This window comes from Cuculus canorus, chromosome 16 (assembly GCF_017976375.1).
Source record: "Cuculus canorus isolate bCucCan1 chromosome 16, bCucCan1.pri, whole genome shotgun sequence".
NCBI lineage: Eukaryota > Metazoa > Chordata > Aves > Cuculiformes > Cuculidae > Cuculus > Cuculus canorus.
In genome coordinates, this window is record NC_071416.1 from 11,257,441 (window position 1) to 11,275,078 (window position 17,638).

The 17,638-nt window shown below is 41.4% G+C and overlaps 1 protein-coding gene across 1 annotated transcript; it reads right to left on the bottom strand.

Moving 5' to 3' along the window:
• Nucleotides 1-8,304: 8,304 nt before the first annotated feature.
• MTG2 (mitochondrial ribosome associated GTPase 2) lies at nucleotides 8,305-17,108 on the bottom strand. The gene is made up of 6 exons (XM_054081741.1): nucleotides 16,916-17,108; nucleotides 14,170-14,317; nucleotides 13,827-13,942; nucleotides 13,007-13,225; nucleotides 11,962-12,100; nucleotides 8,305-11,569 (listed from the first exon to the last, which is right to left on the bottom strand). The coding sequence occupies exons 1-6, from the start codon at nucleotides 17,087-17,089 to the stop codon at nucleotides 11,175-11,177; spliced, it is 1,191 nt and encodes a 396-aa protein (XP_053937716.1). The 5' UTR covers nucleotides 17,090-17,108; the 3' UTR covers nucleotides 8,305-11,174.
• Between the last annotated feature and the right edge of the window lie 530 nt (nucleotides 17,109-17,638).

Genomic DNA, 17,638 nt, shown 5'->3' on the forward strand with positions numbered 1-17,638 from the left:
CTTCCTCCCTAATTACCAATAATGAGACATCTCTACAAAGACAGAGGAACTTTGCTCCCACAGACTCTCTTCAGCACCCTTCCTCAATTACCGTTCCTTATTTGTTCTTTCCAACCTGTAGTTATATAAATTGCTCCATTGTTCCAGAGACATTTCTGAAGTTTCATTAGCTCAAGTAGGAGGCTAGAGAAGAAGAGTGAACACAAGAAGGAGCTTTTGTTGAAAGGCACCTGTCTGGGATAATTAATGAGATTTGCCGAGATGGATGACCTTTGAAATCGGGAAGATGTGATTATATTTTTATTTGAAAGAGTGCTAACGGTTTTCCTTCCATGTTTGTAAATGAAAGTTCATTTTCAAGCAGAAATAGGATGGAAAGAGTAAGTTTGTATCCTTGTTAGAAAGAAGTTTAACAATATGATTTCTGTGACGTAGGAGTCATTTTTCATAACCCCGTCTCCATGCAGTGACACCAGGACAACTTTGCAGCACAGACTTGGTCTGGAAAGAGATCTCCGCTCTACAGAGCTTATTCTGCAAACAGAAGGGACACAATAAGGAGTAATTATCGTCTTTACTCCTGATGTGGGAATTGCAGGCCAGAATAAAACCACTTCGCTAGGTACCCTGGATGAGTAATCTCTCGATTGCTAACACCACCAACCCAGCCTTTCTCATGCAAGATTACGCAGATGCCCTGGTGCACAGCAGCACTTTGGTGTTCCCTTAACCTTGACTTAAAACCCCTCCTTACCACTGCATGACATACTTTTCTGCCAATATAGTTGTATTCGTGGGAATAAGGAATTACAGGGTTTAGAAAAGCAACTAGGAATTCTGCAGGGTGACAGGTATTATCTATAACCTGGTGCCATCACACCATTGAGGTAAAAACCCATCATTCTCCTTTACTTTAACAAACCTGACTGCCTCCTGGGAAAGGAAGACTTGTACATACCTCGAAGGCAAGAAAACCAAGGTTTGTCCCTAAACGTCTTGTTGTGAGCTCAGGAATGCTGATGGCTCATTAAATCAGCACCGGTTTTATTCCTGCAGTCCCGAATGCATGAACATCACTTATTACCAGGTATTTACAGGCCCCACATTTTTACTCCATAATTTATGAGCTGCTTGCACAGTCTGGGTACAAAAGGGAACTACTATTTAATCCAATTACCAAACACTATAGGTAGAGCTACACATGCACTTCAGTAGGGGAAGAACAAAGCTATTATTTTCCCATTTGTAAAATTCTACAACCTGAAATTATTTTTTTAAATTACTCAGATGCTCCAAGCAGGACTTTTTGTTGTGTTGTAAAGGCTTTTCTTATACATCCAATACCTGACAATAATTCCTAGACTCCCCTGCTGTAACTTACAATGGTTTTACATTAGAGATGGAAGGAAAGGGTAGGTACTTGTGGTGGGTGGGTGTGTACAAACACCACAAGTGTCTCTGCTGTGCATGTAAATGCACAAGTCCTGAATAAACAGAGTTTCTATAGGCAGACTGTGCCCACAACTTGGGCATCTGCTCTTTTAAGCACAAAAATGCATCTGTGATGCGACACTGACTTTTGAACAATTTTTAACACAATATCCTGGGATTTAGCAGCACAATTACCACTGAAGAAAAACTGATTGCAAAGTAGTTAATCTCATTCAAGATATGTCCAAGCATTCACAAACAACAAGCTCTCTGCTAGAAGGGCAATGACAATTCTGGCAAATCTTTTAGCCATTAAGTAACAGCTCACACACAGCTTTAGTCATTAGAAGCTGTTTATTGAACAACAAACAATAACGGGAGTTGCATATATAATTCCTTGAATATGAGGTTGCATGAACACCCTGCAGTGTTCATGAATCGATGACGGACTGACAAAGCAGAGCAATTACTTGCCGTTATGAAAATAATTTACCCTCTAAGAAACACAAATTTAATAGACCATTATAGCTAAAGAACGTTTAATACCTCTGATACAGCTTGTATTCAAAATAGAGGGCTAAAATAATATGTATAATACTTGCATGAAGCCTATGTTAATCACGCTGAGAACCAGGAATCAAGCTGTTATTCATGAGCTTTCATGAAAGTAACAAGTAAGAAGATCTTTTGTTGCTGCTGTTAATACTGTTAATCTATATGAAGGTTGCAAAGTACTCTAAAGGACTATACAGAGAGAAGAATGCTGACAACCAGCTATTTATAGAGCAAGGGAAAGACTGAACTCAAACATGCATGGATGATTGTCATTGCAAGTATACAGCAACAAGTCAATTAAAACTTCAGCAAAGGAGCAAAATGCCCAGCATCTCCTTTCTGAAGTTCCCACTGGGAAGAACTCAGACTGAAGTATACAGACTAGCTCAACTATTTCAGAAAGATAAAGAGCTGAAATCCCTTAGAAATTCGCCCTCAAAACCACCACATGCTCCTGACCTCTGTTTCCAAGTGACCCGGCTCAAAAATTGTTGCAGAGAACACGGAGTTTACAGTAATTTCCTTTGTAAAACTAGAAATTCAGCCTTGCTTCATCACTCTCTTGAGAGACTGCCCCAGCTGAAGTCTTGAACAGAAGACTAAGGGCTGGGAAATCAACTGTTTAAGGTCATCATGATCAAATTTTCACCTCAGCAATTAATTCACTGACTACCATTTCTGCATCACTTCAGCAGAGCGCCTTTCAACCACAATTTGTAAATAGGAAACATTTCTAATCAATATTAATCACCCACAGTCATGGCATGGCAAGTGATCAAACCAGCAGGTAATACAACAGAAGAAATGCCTCCTCCACACCAAAGCAACACAAACCATGCGCTTTAGTTAGTCTACACATAACTTGTCTTTGAAGAGGTCGTCATATGCCAACAAGATCTACCGAACTGCCTTAGAAAAACAGATCTATTAACTCACAAAGACAAGAACAAGCATAAAATCATTTCAGAGAAAAGCAGAGAAATGTCTTTCTTTATTCAAGTACATTCGTCACCCTCTGCAATTATTTTCTCCATTAGTATATTAGCACTCATCTTTACCGGCATGAAAGTGGGAATATAGTACTTTTTTAGCTTGAATATTCACTAAAAGCAAATTTCCAACTGTGCACTCATTCATTAAGTGAGCTGGTTAGTTAAAAACATTATCGGGTTTGTTCCAGACTAAATACACTAGGAAATTAACTTCAGTAGCACTAACTTAATTTAGTCTTAATATCCAATTCTAGAACCATTCCGTGTTATCAAGATTCATAAGCCCCTTTAGTACATTTAATAAGCATTTAAAAAAAACCCTATCTTTAGAACACTTAATTAGTGATAATTTACATTAATTAGCTGCACCAGTTAATAAACTGTACATGTTTCACATGGCAAATCAAGTTTTATTTACTGCAGAAAAAAAAAACCCACTAAACACCTTAAAAAAAACACCCAGGAGCTAAGAAAGAGTTGGCTTCCAGAAGAGGTAAAATGGATACTGGAAGACTTTGTGGAGCATAGATACGAGGCAGCACACTGAGTCCCATCCCAGCCAATTTCAGCAGCTAAAATAGAGCAGTTGGGCTCCCAATTCCCTTCCTCCCCACCACCACCCCTGGGGAGAGGGGAGAGGGAAAGGAGAGAAAAAAGACTTGCATGTTGGAAACTAAAACTACAGTTTTAATGAAATAACAATAACAACAACCATAATAATAATAAAATGCAATCTTGTCCCCACCCCTCGATGACCATACATCACCACAAATGCTGCAGAGCAGACACAAGGGGAAAGATCCTCGGCTAGGAGCGAGATGGGCTCAGGAACTGGATTCAGGAATGCACAGACCTGTGATCAGAGGCAAAGAGACAGATGAAGTCCTTACTGGACACCCATCATCGAAGAAGAGAGTGAAACCCTTCTGATCTCTCAGCTTTACACCGAGTATGACATATATGGGATGGAATCTGTCGGTCAGTTTGGGGTCACCCGTCCTGTCTGCCCCTCCCTGCAGGTGCAACCTTTTTTCGCCTCTAACTTACAGTGCTCCACCAGCTTGAGGATGGCCTTGGTTAAGCTTGTCTGGTATTTCCGTCCTTCCCTGCACACATTTAGGTGAAGTACTTTGGTGTTCCAAATGCAGCTACAACACACACGGTTAGCTGTAAGTTACACTTGCACAAGGCACCTAGAATGAAAACAATAGTGTCGCAGGACTTGCACTACACTCTGTTTCTCCCAGGTTCCAGGTTCTCTGCCTCACCACAGATTTCCTATGTGACTGTGCGAGTCACTAGGGTCCCAATCCAGATATTTCAATTAAAAATTTCCAACATTCAGTGGGATGTAGGCTTTTCCCAGCCTGGCGAGATTTGGACCTCGGCCTCCTGTGATTCAGTTCCTACCAGGGAAAGTTAATAAATCACTCTCAAACTTAAGATATTGTCATATTAATATATATATAGCTTGGTAAAACATATGAAGTTTTCAGCCCTCAAAGCCATTTTCCTAATGTCAATAAAAGAGGTAACGATATTGGAACATTTCAGTTGATATAGAAAAAAAAAAAAGAGTTAGCTTACAGAAATAAAACACATTTTTTACATCTCTAGTTACAGGAAGAACTTGCACAGCCAGCACAGGACTTAACCTACAGTACAGATGGGCAAGCTTCTGGCATTGATGTTATTAAATGTTACCAGTTTTCATTTTTCTAGGCAGAGCTCCCTGTCCCTGTAATTGTTTGTTTGAATTACTGTTTTAAACTTCCATTGCATGTCTGGTGTGGGGGTGGGAAAATAAAGAAAATAAACATTTTCTAAAATAATGCAGTAAGAAAAATGTTGATTTAATGCAGTGACCTTTTACCAGGTTATTTTTTAAATGTGATAAATGCGTGTCCTGTCTGGACAAAGCAAACTAGCTGCCCAAACTCGTCTTCCTGATTTGTAACAGAGGAAAACAACAGGAAATGAGTAGCCACAAACCAGTATGATTTCATGAATAAGATAATCAAATATGGATACTTCATCTGTAATGTCACAGATGTCTTCTTAACAACCAGTGTTTTGGCAATTACATTGCCTCATGCAAACATTATTCTTCATAAGCATTTTCCACTTTTAGTGGAAGATTAATTTATCTGGATTTAGACAGTGAATAGCTAACTTTTATCAAGGGTTGATTAGCGTGGGTACAAAGGAAGCACTGGGTGGGAATTCATGTCTTTGGATACCAGTGATGTTCCAGTCTCCATGGTAGTTACGGATGAGGAACCAAATGTCAAGATTCAAATAAGAAATCTTTGGAATTATGACCAAGCTTTTCAATATGGTAAAACTGATGCCAGACCATAGAAGTTCTCTAGTACACCGACTCTTACCTAGAGACCATCGATTTCTCCAGTTACAGAGACCAAAAGGCACCCACTGAGGATTTGAATAACAAAAGATGCTTTGTTCTACAGTTAGTTTTCAGTCTTGCTTTTCAATCAATCTTAATAACTCTGGATCTTAGTGCATGTCTAAAGCAGGATTTTTAAAAGGTGGTTGTCTGATAAAACATTTTCAGCATGTGTGAATAAGCACAAAGGTCTTCATGTTTTAGGACTTATTTTACCCAATAACCACGAGATAAAATAACAGCATTCAAGTATACTGCAATGCTGCATTCATGTTAAAAAACCCAAACAACCTGGGCCTGAGTCACCACTATGTTATGCCAGTGACTCCAATTAAAATTAACAAAACGTTACCAGAATAAAACGGATTGTAATAACATCACCAGCCGTACCCATTGCCTCTCAGTGAAATTGAGCATGCAGATATGAGTTAGTTATTAAACCATAATTATATGGTTTAGTAGTATAGTTAGTCTTTTGTCTTCAGTCATCATTCAGGAAATGCATAGATAATAAATACTTGGTGACAAAACAGCATAGCAATAAGCAAAGAATAGAGCTTAACCAAGGAATGCGCACTTTGAGGAGTCAAAGTGATATTTCATATAAACAAGGGCAGAGGAGAAAAAAACCCAACCCTTGTGGATAAGAAATCAGACGCAGTTAAGGCCTCCTTGGACAATTCTATTTCAATCAGGAAAGAGGAGATGAAAAATTACTCTCAGTGGGAAAATGAAGGACAAACACAATCTCAATATTAAAACAAGGTTGATAAAAATCTCCCTGCCTTTGTCCTACCAGCTATGTCTTATGGCTCAGAAAAATGGGCACATACCACATAATAAATTTCAGAACTGCACAGAGAAAAATCAGGATTGTGGGCTGAAGGTAGCTTTGTTCTATTATCAAGAGTTGCAAACCCATCCCTTATCATTATTGGCACAGATACATAACCTCCCCTCCAAATATTAATAACTTCAGTCTTTCCAGACCTCTAGTGCATGTGCAATTAATCCCTACTTAACAAGGCAGGGGAAACTTGTTATCAAGGCACAGCACTGGCAACTGCAGTGTGGGAGACAAACGGAAGTAAACAAAGCTGTTGTTTAAAGGCCAGCCACACATCAGTACTGGGCTGAAGTTTAGCACTATCAGGATGAAGCCTTAATTCACATCAGATCTCTTTTCACAATGGTGATGAAATTCATTATTAAAGGAAGTGGCCCAAAACCAAGACGTAACAGGAACTACAAGGCTGTGGACCTGTTGAGGAGATGCTGCGCTCCAAACTTACACTTGCTGTACAATGTCCTACCTCTCCCCTAAAAATCACATACCTCATAACCTGTATGCAAGACAACAATCTTCAGATTATGGGCCACGGTGTCTCCAGAAATAAGAGCTCCCAAAGTAAAGTCAATTTTGCTGCTAGTAAAATCCCATTTTTACACAATGATACTTGTAGAAAGATTAAGCCAAAGCATGTATTTGTTGTCAAAAATTTCCATTGCAGAGTTAACAGTTCACACACCACGTTAATATTTCAGCCCCTCTGCTCACTATTTATATTCCAACTGCCATTCAGTTAATAACTCATTAAAGCTGCAACACACCTGCAATGCACCTGACCTCTGGTCTCAAAATTAACCTTACACTGCAGTACTGGCCAGTGAGCCCAGATACCAATATCCTGCAGAAGACAAAACAGCAAAGAAGTTTGATTGGTGTCCTGTATCCAGTAGCTTGTACAAACACATGCAAACTGTGCCAAGGTCCCGTTCTATCAGCACTAGCATCTCTGGTTTGTAGCCATTCCTATAATTTGGATCAATATTTAAAAACAACAGCTTACAAGTTTCTAAACATGTTCTAGTCATAGAGTCCCATTCACTCACCACAAACGCACTTAACAACAAAAATCACTGTAAAGAGGCTTAATAAATACACACGCAACAGTGAAAGACATTGCCCTTGCAATGGTGAAAAGAAACCAAGTGAGATCTGACGCTTCTGGCAGCCCTCACTTTTCATTGCATTCAAGCAACTGTGACCTACCCCTACTTTAACATCACAACTCTAAGCAAACATCTTGTCAGAAGGAATCCACGCAGATGTTATAAAGCATCTGCTGCTATGTCCCAGTCTCCTGGCCACCCTCCACGTGGTCTCCCCAGTGCTGGAAGCAGGGTGGTGGCAGAGCTCGCTCCCCTCCCAGCAGAGTCGAACCACTGGGAGTAAGTTCAGCAAAGGTCTCATTGTTATTGCTGTCAGTTCAGGTCATTGTAAACACATCCTGATTCACCTTTAAAAATATTATGTAATCCAGAAAAGTGCTTCACCTAAGCAAAGCAGATTGCAAAATACAGCATGCTTAAACACACTGATTCAATATTTTAAAGTACTGCAATGAGTCAACACACATATTTTTGAAGTGTGGCCCTTTTTAATGATTGTTTGTATACTAACACTGTTTTCTTTTTCTCTTCAATTGATACCACCCACACTTTGCAAGAACTTACAAAAGGGAAGTGGCTGGCAAATAAATATTAAAAAACCCAGAACTGGCACTAAAATACTGTTGTAAACATGCTTTAGTACATGTATTAAAAAGTTGAGTTCTAGAACTGCAAGGTATTAAACAAAATCATGGCTCAGGCTTCTCTAGGAAATATAGAATAGACTGGACTTCAATTCACATTAAAATAAGTCTTATTGTCAGAATGAGAAATAAACTCCTCTCATCCCTTCCTTCTCGTCAACTTGAAAATGAAGGACAACATCAAAGGTTTCAGCAGAGGAAAGCAAATGCCAGTTAAGGATGACATGCAGAAGCAAGCCACCAAACCCCCTCCAAAACCTAAACCAGACGAAGTACATCCATCCCAACCCCAGCCCCAGCCAAAAAAAGTGGAAAGAAATACAGTAGCACATCATTCTTCTGTGAAACAATATGTCATTCCCTCTTTGATTATTTCTTCTTCTTTGTCCCTAGAAGTAAAACAAGTTTCTCTTGTAAATACCTTATTTGCAGCAGAACCAACTCCTCAGTTCTGTGCCTTATAATTAGGACAGGATGCAAGAGGATCCTCATGCCAAGACTGAAGGAGCACTGTGGAGAACTCCGACTCAAGCTATGAACTCTGCGCTGCGCAGCACAGCTGCTCCTTTGGTTTGGCACTAACACGGGGACCTCTAGCACGAGGTTAGTCTGTTTGGTACAGATGTGTATTGACTCCAGTAAGTTCAAGCTCCTACAAAGAGATGTTCCAACACTAAAGCTATTTAGCACTTTTCATCCACAGATGAAGGAGTAGGTGCTTCTGTGCAGGCTCTTTGAATCCTTCAAGCATGTGGTTAGGAACCTGGTGCTGTCATCTCTGAACAAGTGGCTGAAGTGTTAAGAACAAAGAAACCAATTATATGATCAATAGGACATTCTGTTAAGCTATCTAGAGACCTGCTGTGCTTTTTGCACATCAGTACACAAACTACTCTCTACTCCAAGAACTGAGGTTGCATGAGCACTAGGAGGTAAATGTGAAAGCTCCTATGAGTGCAGAGGCTTTTGAAACAGCCTCTATCATTCTCAAAGACTGCCAAATACTGTAATAAAATACAGACAGAGAGAGCGCAAAGTATTTGTTGGTATCAAACGTTCAGCAAAATAGCTGCACTAGCTTTTGTGTTCAGGCAATCCCCTCCTGGTTTTATTAAATGCAGCTAAAAACCATGTAGAAATAGAAGGAAAACCAACAGCAAAGCCTAAAAATGCTGCACAAAAAAAACCCAGAAGGACAGAACTGAATATTAGCTTCCACCTTACACAGTTTGGTAAATCCCACGGATGAAGCAAGTATGAAACGAAACACGAGAGCCACTTTGGGATTTAATATTTAATTTTTTCACGCTATATTTATAACAATATCACTGCCTATAATGCCTAGATTACTTTCCATACCTGAAGACAGGTAGAAGAATTCAGAATGTGAAATTAGGAGGACCAATTACCTGATTTGCCTATATTTTTATTTAATAATTCAGGCATTTGAGTCGACCTTGCACTTATTCAAAACAAAAACCTGCTGTTCTTGAGAATAAGAAAGGGCAGGCACCTTCTTCCTCATACGTGCCAAGTTGGTTCTAACGCATAATAATAATCACAGAGCTGATCAACACTGATATTGCAGGAGGGTGTGAGTAGAGCTTTAATTTACAGATGGAACAAGACTGCCACTTTCCAGCTATAGGCAGACAGGGAAAAAGTCCATCATTTATGGAGTATGAGAAAGGCAGCCTTTTAAAAATGCACCATTCAGTGGCATTAGAGATTAAACTAAACAAAGTGAGCAAAGCGATAGAAGCAGAGAGAACTATCACCTTCTCTGTAGTGTACAGAAGGAAGCAGAGCCTACAGCTGATATTTTTTTTCAGATTGAGTAATCCCCACTACTCCTGATACAGCAGAAAATAGTCAGTCTTGGTATAAACATAATTAAATCCTTATTTGTAAGCTAAAAAAGCTTAACCAAAGGCAAGTGATAAGTGCACGTTCTGTAACACACCAAACCGTCCTTAAAGCTTTTGTACTACCTGAAAATAATAAAGCCAAGTTTACAAACATTGCATCTTCTATTTTACAGGAGTGCTAATGAGTTTACTTGTATTTCATTGATGTGACAAAGGTCTGCAAGCTCTGCAGTTCTAGACTGCTGGTTTGGAAGGCAAACTTAATCAGCTTTAAAAATCAAGAAATGTAAGTAAAGGCTCAAGAACAATTGTTTCTTGTGACTACTGAAGTCAGCATTGTCTCGGCATTCCCCAAGTCTGTTAGGAAAAAGCTTAACAATATGCTTTGATCAATCTTTACTTTTCACTATTAAGAGAATCATCTTTCACACAGAATAACCACAGTATAAAGAAGCAGCTCTTCTTTCAAGCATGGGGAGAGGGCAAAGACCTACTGGTCTAAATGAAGATTTCTGAATTCCTAGAGAACAAAATTTAAGGACACTGTTCACAAAATGACATAGAAAATAAAAGAAAGAGGAGCAAAGAACAGTATTTGGTTTTTATTTGAAACACCTAAGCCCTGGATTTCTCAGAACATTGCCTGAGATTCCTCAGGGAAAGTAGGGGATAACTCAGAAGCAAGTCTCAAGTTCCTCTCCCCTGTCTAGTTTATACAGCTACTTAGCTGCTGCCAGCATTTAAAGATAGTTAATTATTTATACTAACGAGGAAATAATTTCAACCATTGATTGCAGCTGTATCACGCTCCTTCTCCCTAAAAACACTGAACAGCTGGGCCTCCTCTGAGGAGAAAAAGCCAAAACCAGAGAAAAGTTAAGAGAAGATGATTGAAAGTGGTTGTGGTGTAAAAACAGATAAACATGGGATCACCTTGGTTTTATTTTTGAATTTTTGATAAGTGAAAATTGAGAAGTCGCTTCACTCCAAATCAGAAAGCAAGCCAACATCCTGAATTTCAGTCATTTCTACTCCGCAGCGTTCTCTTCATTCCATAATTAACTACTTAATGCCAAACAAGATCCAGGTTTCCAACTCATCACTGATTAGGACTTCAATTCTCCAGTTTTGTTGTAAAACACCTGAGACATATCAAAGGTTAACAAACAAACGAATCTTTCCAATGCAGCAGTCCAGCACCAAGCCACACGCTGTGCTCCTTGCATTTAAGAAAACACAACCTAGAACAAACTCACAAAGCTGCAATCTAATCAAATCACATTTTTTTTCCTCTTTCCAGTACAGTCCACAGCACTTCTGGTTCTTACCATTTGACCGGGCTCTGCCCTTGTGCCTGTTCTGTCTTCACATAAGTGTCATATAGTTCTCTCAAATGCGAAAACAGTTCCTCTAGGTTGTCACCTGTCAACGCAGACAAAGCAATGACCCGCTCATCTATCTGTTCTTTAAGGAGTGGCAGATTGATCCTGGACTGAGTGAGGTCGATCTTATTCCCGATGACAACACAAGGTCTCTCAGACAATCCTTTTTTATATTGTTCCAGTTCATATTTTAAGTCTTGCAGCTGGATCCACGGCTGAGACACAGATAGATCCACCACGTACAACAGGAAGCGGCAGCGTTCAATGTGTCTCAGGAAGGCCATCCCGAGGCCCCTGTTTTGATGAGCACCTTTTATTAGGCCAGGAATGTCAGCAACTACAATGAGAGAAATTTCACAGTGAATCCAACATGTCCAAGAAAACAAACAAAAAAATCCCAGTCTTTTACTGGCCAGTGCAAGTACTTTCAGAATTACCTCTCAATGCATCAATATTAAAGCATACTTCATATTAAGATTGATTGATAATACCTTTAAAAACACATAAATTTAGACAATTCCAGTAATGGCAGAATACAGATTGCTAGTTTGACATTAGGGGCAAATATAAGTGAACGTGAAATGGGCTTTCAGTATTGTTTTGTTTGATAGTCTTTAGAACTAGCAAGAATTCTACAACACTGTTGAACTTATTTCTGCAGCATTTCAAAGAGTAACCCAGGTGACAAAAATTGCTACCAAGGTACACAGGATGTACTGCAGTTCTTACCTGCTATCTGTTCATAGTCCTGATAGTGGACAATGCCAACGTGGGGATTTAGGGTTGTGAATGGGTAGGCAGCCACTGCCGGCTTTGCCCTGGAGATTGCTCTCAAAAGCGATGATTTGCCAGCATTGGGAAAGCCCACCTGGAATAAAAACACTTATTACAGCGACAGTTCTAGGTCATTCCCAATAAAAAAACAAATGTAAGCTTTTCTGATGTGGCAAGGTTCTTCAGGTATGAATATAATAACATTAATTTTGTATACTTAGTTGTGAAAAGCATCCTGGTTTCCCCATTTTGTTTTTCCTAAGCCATGTTTTATTTATACGTGTATCTTCTCATAAACGTTAAATGGATGAAACATAGAAGTCTCCCCTTTAAATGTCTTTGTGCTGTCTTAACTATTTACTTCGTAAAAGAGCATATAACATAAGATATTTTTACCCTCAAATAACGTTATGACACATTGTTCTGCACTTCTCATTTTATCTGTGTTTTCTAACTGTGATTTATTGTTTCCCAAATAATTCAGAATTGGCTTTGTCAGTAACATAGTTTGGCCTATAAGTAACCAGAATGCCTACAAGTCTGGGATTTTACAGCTCTTCATAGTCTCAACATCAAAGAAATAAACTGAAACTTGGTGTTCTGGGAAGAAGGCAAGAATTTAAACAAACCTGTCCCAGAAATGAAGTTAGTCCGGGATATTGTAGAGTTGATACATGATATACAGATGGTCAACAATCCCCAGATGAAAGTAGATCGGATGCTAAATTCTCCTATGGCTGTTAATCACTGATCAATCTTGCACACTGCTTTTCTATATATAGTTTTGATTTTAGCGAAAGCAGGATGACATCAAGTAGCAAGAGAATGACAGCTCTGCAAATCACTTTGGACGCCCTTCTACCAAATAAGAGCAAGAAAGCATCGAGTTGCATCTCTACACAAGCAAGCCAAAAAGCTAACAAAAATGTTATCAAACATGTTTTTCTTCAGTCAGTCAAGTGTCAACAATAAGGAAGCGGAAGACCACAGTGACACTCACCAATCCCGCATGAGCAGTTGTCTTAAGTTCCAGATGGAGGACCTTTTCCTGACCTGGCTCTCCTGGAGTAAATAACGTTGGAGCTCGGTTTTCATTGGAAAGGAAAAAGCGATTACCTTTCCCTCCAGCTCCTCCATAAGCTGCCACATACTCTTCACCATGTTCAGTGAGGTCAGCCACAACTTTCCCATCCTCCTTAACTAAAGTACCTACAGGGACCTTAAAATGAAGAGAGATGCAAGCATTATGCTGAAGCTCAAAGTCTGATGCAGAGCTGTCTTCAGCAGATCTTTCACCAGCCGTTTTCAGATCTGTTGAAAATCATTCCTCCATATTCTCAAGCTGGGGAATCCCAAAAGAGAGGCGTACTTTGTGAAGCTCGGTTTCTGGACCCAAACATAACCAGCTTTTACTCCTTTTAAGCACAGCAGGGAGCTAAGAAACATCGTAGGTGCACACCAGAACAGACATGTTGAAGAAAATTAGTATGAAATTAAAAAGTCTGCTCCTATTTAAGAAGCTCTGTGTTCTGATTGCTTTAGGCATATGACCCCTAGAAGTAAAGCAAATCAGAACCATATTTGTTTTGGCCAGATTTGCCTTCCAGACAAATCTCGTTGTTATGAACAGTTTAAAGTAGCCTCATCTGCCTGTGTGCTGACCAGCCCTGTCTGAGCCGAGACAGCACACAAGTTGCTTAACACTCCATTCTCCCTGCAAAAACATGTTGTTTTCTCACAATAAGATCATCCAGCTAGAAAATCAGCAATGTGAATTAATACAAAACTAAGACACTAGCATGCAATCTTAATTTACTTACTTTAACATACACACAGGCACCATTAGCTCCATAACAGTTTTTTCTTCCTCCTCTCTCTCCATGAGAACCCTGATAGAAGGGGAGGACTGGAGAAAGTGATTTCATTTGCCGGTCAGCTGCAAAGCAAAATACACATATATTAAATGCGTTGTTTTAATTTAGCTCTTGTTTAGCTCGAAACAAAGCTTAAAAAGCAAAGACTTCTTGTACAGAAATAATCATTTTAACATTTTTGACATTTACATTTACCATTCACTACCATACCATAGGGTTGTTTTTGCTGGGAGAGTGGAGTGTTAAGAAACAATACAATATGAAATGAAATGGACTGAGTGATTTTTACCTTTCAAAATGACATGACCCCCGTCACCTCCATTTCCACCATCAGGACCTCCATATATTTTTCTGGGTTCACTATAAAAAGAATGACCTCCTTCTCCTCCTCGTCCTCCAACCACACGCACTTTCCGGTGATCCACAAAATAGCGTGTCTATAACAAGGATGGGGTTCGTACCTTTAAGTAAAGCTTATCAGAGCCATCTTCCAGCAAGTTAATTGTTCTGCAGAACTCAGTAATTGCTATTTTCAGTCTTGATAGTTCCATTCAACAGTTAAAAACAGTCATAGAATCATAGAATAGTTTGAGTTGGAATGGACCTTTAAGATCATTTAATTCTCCCTCCTCCACCCCCCCGCCATGGTAGTCAGAACTGGTGCTATTCACAGATCAACTAAACATAGCATAGTAAGCATAATAATAATAAAGCAAAAAGATCTCCTTTCTCAAGTATTTTTAAGAATCCCCTTAAAACTGTACACCTGAGGCTACAACGATATAATTGAATGCAGCAGCTCAAATACCAGAAGTACAAAATTCACCTTAAGGATACTAAGAACAGGAAAAATATCCTTTTATTACATTGAATACAGTTATTCAATGCTGATGGGTAGCTCAAGACACCTACCACACTCTAAACCAAAATCACTCAGCAATTGTGTCCCTAATCATGAAAACAAAAATTCTAAAAAATATACACATAAAGTTTTTACTTCTTCATACTGAACTGAAAGGGGCAAAAAGGACATAGTGCCTGCGCAGGAGGGATATTCTCACACTGATTCATGCTTTCTATACCAGATGATGAAATTAAGGCAAATGTCAATCTTCTAATAATTAAGAGGTGTATTAAAGACAAAGAATACAAAGTATTCGCAAACAGAATAAGCAGAAGAAACCATAAACAGTTGCTCAGGAGGTAAAAAAGATAGAGTGTAAAGAGAACCACAGATCTTGTCCCTATTTCTGATATTAATTTAATATTTGACTTCTGGCAAACTAATTATGCTGCACTACGTTTCAGCTTTTCTGTCTGCAACATAGGTTTGAAGACATTCACCAGCCTCCAGGAGCGGGCTGAAATCCTAGAGGGGAAGGTATATTCCTACAGATGGGCGAAATTGTTTCCATAGCGGGATGGAAAACAAAGCATGAACTTGATTGTGGCAACATTCAAACTGAGTCAATTACTAAGGGTCTTCATAAGGAGAACGAGCAAAATGGCCTTCAAGAGACAACTGATTAGTATTATGATACAAAGAAAAATAACTGAAAAAAACCCCTCATGATAATTAAAGTTGTACTGTGACCAGTGGTTTCTTAAAAAGCCTCTTTGAGAAAAACATTTGGCACCACCACATGGCGAGACAGGAAAGTGATGGGAAGCGATTTAGTGATCACTGGGAAAGAAGATTTTATACAGATCCGTGATTAAAAAAATAGAATACAAAGATGTTGTTCCAGGACCTTGCAGGTATTAGATGTTAACACTTGAGTGTTAACTCTAACCATTCTATCAGAAGATCAAGGTCCGTTCAAACCCAAGACATTCTATGATTCTATTACATGATGGTATGTCACCCAGAGGAGCCTGGACAAGCTGGAGAAGTGTGCCTGTGTGAACCTCTTAAGGTTTAATAAGGCCAAGTGCAAGGTCCTACACCTGGGTTGGGGCAATCCACGGTTTCAATACATGATTGGAGATTGAGAGCAGCTCTGCAGAGGACTTGGAGGTGCTGGTTGATGAGAAGCTGGACATGAGCTGTCAGTGGGCACTCACAGCCCAGAAGGCCAACTGTGTCCTGGGCTGCATCAAAAGCACGGTCAGCAGGGCCAGAGAGGTGATTCTGCTCCTCTATTCCTCTCTTGTGAGACCTCATCTGGAGTATTGTGTCCAGTTCTGGAATCTTCAACATAAGGCGATGGAGCTGTTGGAACGGGTTCTGAGAAGGCTACAAAGATGATTAGAGGGCTGGAGCACCTCCCATATGAGGACAGGCTCAGAGAGCTGGGCCTGTTCAGCCTGGAGAAGACTCCGAGAAGACTTTATAGCGACATTCCAGTACCTGAAGGGGGCTACAAGAAAGCTGGGGAGGGACTGTTTACAAAGGCTTGTAGTGATAGGACTGGGGTCAATGGCTGTAAATTGGAGAGGAAGATTTATCCTAGACATTAAGAGGAAATTCTTCATGATGAGGATGGTGAGGCACTGGCCCAGGTTGCCCAGGGAAGCTGTGGCTTCCCCATCCCTGGAGGTGTTCAAGGCCAGGTTGGACAGGGCCTTTGCAGCCTGATCCAGTGGGAGGTGTCCCTGCCCATCGCAGGGGAGTTGGGACTGGATGATCTTTAAGGTCCCTTCCAAGTTGTTCCAGGACCCTGCAGGTTCCCTGATACAAACCACTGCCCGTTAGGATCACAGAATCACTTGGTTGGAAAAGACCTTTGATCACTGAGTCCAGCCGTACCTGCCCACCACTGAACCACCCCGAGCACCTCATTTTTAACCCCCCCCCAGGGAAGGGGACTCGGCCTCCTCCCTGGGCAGCCCGTTAGGCAGCTCGTTGCTAAGTAGGGCTTTAAAATCAACGAGAAACAAAGCGATGCTTTGGGCTTTAGGGCTATCCAAGGCTTTTTTTTTGAGCGCCCTGTGCAGGCTCAGCCCGGCGGGAGCTGCGACGCCGCGGGCTGGTGGCCTCGAGGTGGCCGTGAGGGCAGGGCACAGGGGGGTGTTTCATTCACCGCGGGGCTCACCAGTTTCCTCTCCGAAATGACCCTTTTCTGCCTCAGCCGCCTGTTCTTCGACGCCCTGGGGCAGCTGGTGGAGAAGGGCAGCCGAGGGGACCCCAGACGAAGGAGTAGGAGCTGGGGGAGCAGGGTACCAGCAGCCGCCGGCAGAGCCCACCCGGCCCAGCCCCAACGCAGCATGGCTGGAGTGCCCGGCGGCAGCCCCACCCCCAGCAGCCCTCCCGGCCAATGGGAGCCCGTTCATCCCAATCTACCCACGCCCCTCATAGCCCCGCCCCTTCACTCCTGGCCAATGGAAGCCCGGATCAACTTCGCCTCTGGCTAATGGGAACACAGCCCAGCCCCGCCGCGAGCCAATGGGAACACAGCACAGTCCAACCTAGCCCCGCCCCAGCCAATGGGAGCACAGCTTGGCCCAGCCCAACCCCGCCCTGCTCCGCCTTTGACCAATGGAAGCCCGGCTTTGCTCAGCCCACCCACCCCTGTCGCTTCGTCATTGACCAATGGGAACACAGTCCAGCCCGCACCGCTCCTCTCCCGGCCAATGGGAGCCCAGTCCAGCCCCGCCCCCAGCCAGAGGGAGCCAGGCCCAGCGCCGCCCCCGGTCAATGGTCTCCCCGCCCCGCCGCGCGCAGGCGTAGCCGCTGTGCAGAAAGCGCGGGAAGCGTAGCCGCGCGGCGTCGGAGCTGTCTAGCCTCAGAGCGGGCGCTGTCACCCCAGGGACAAGGA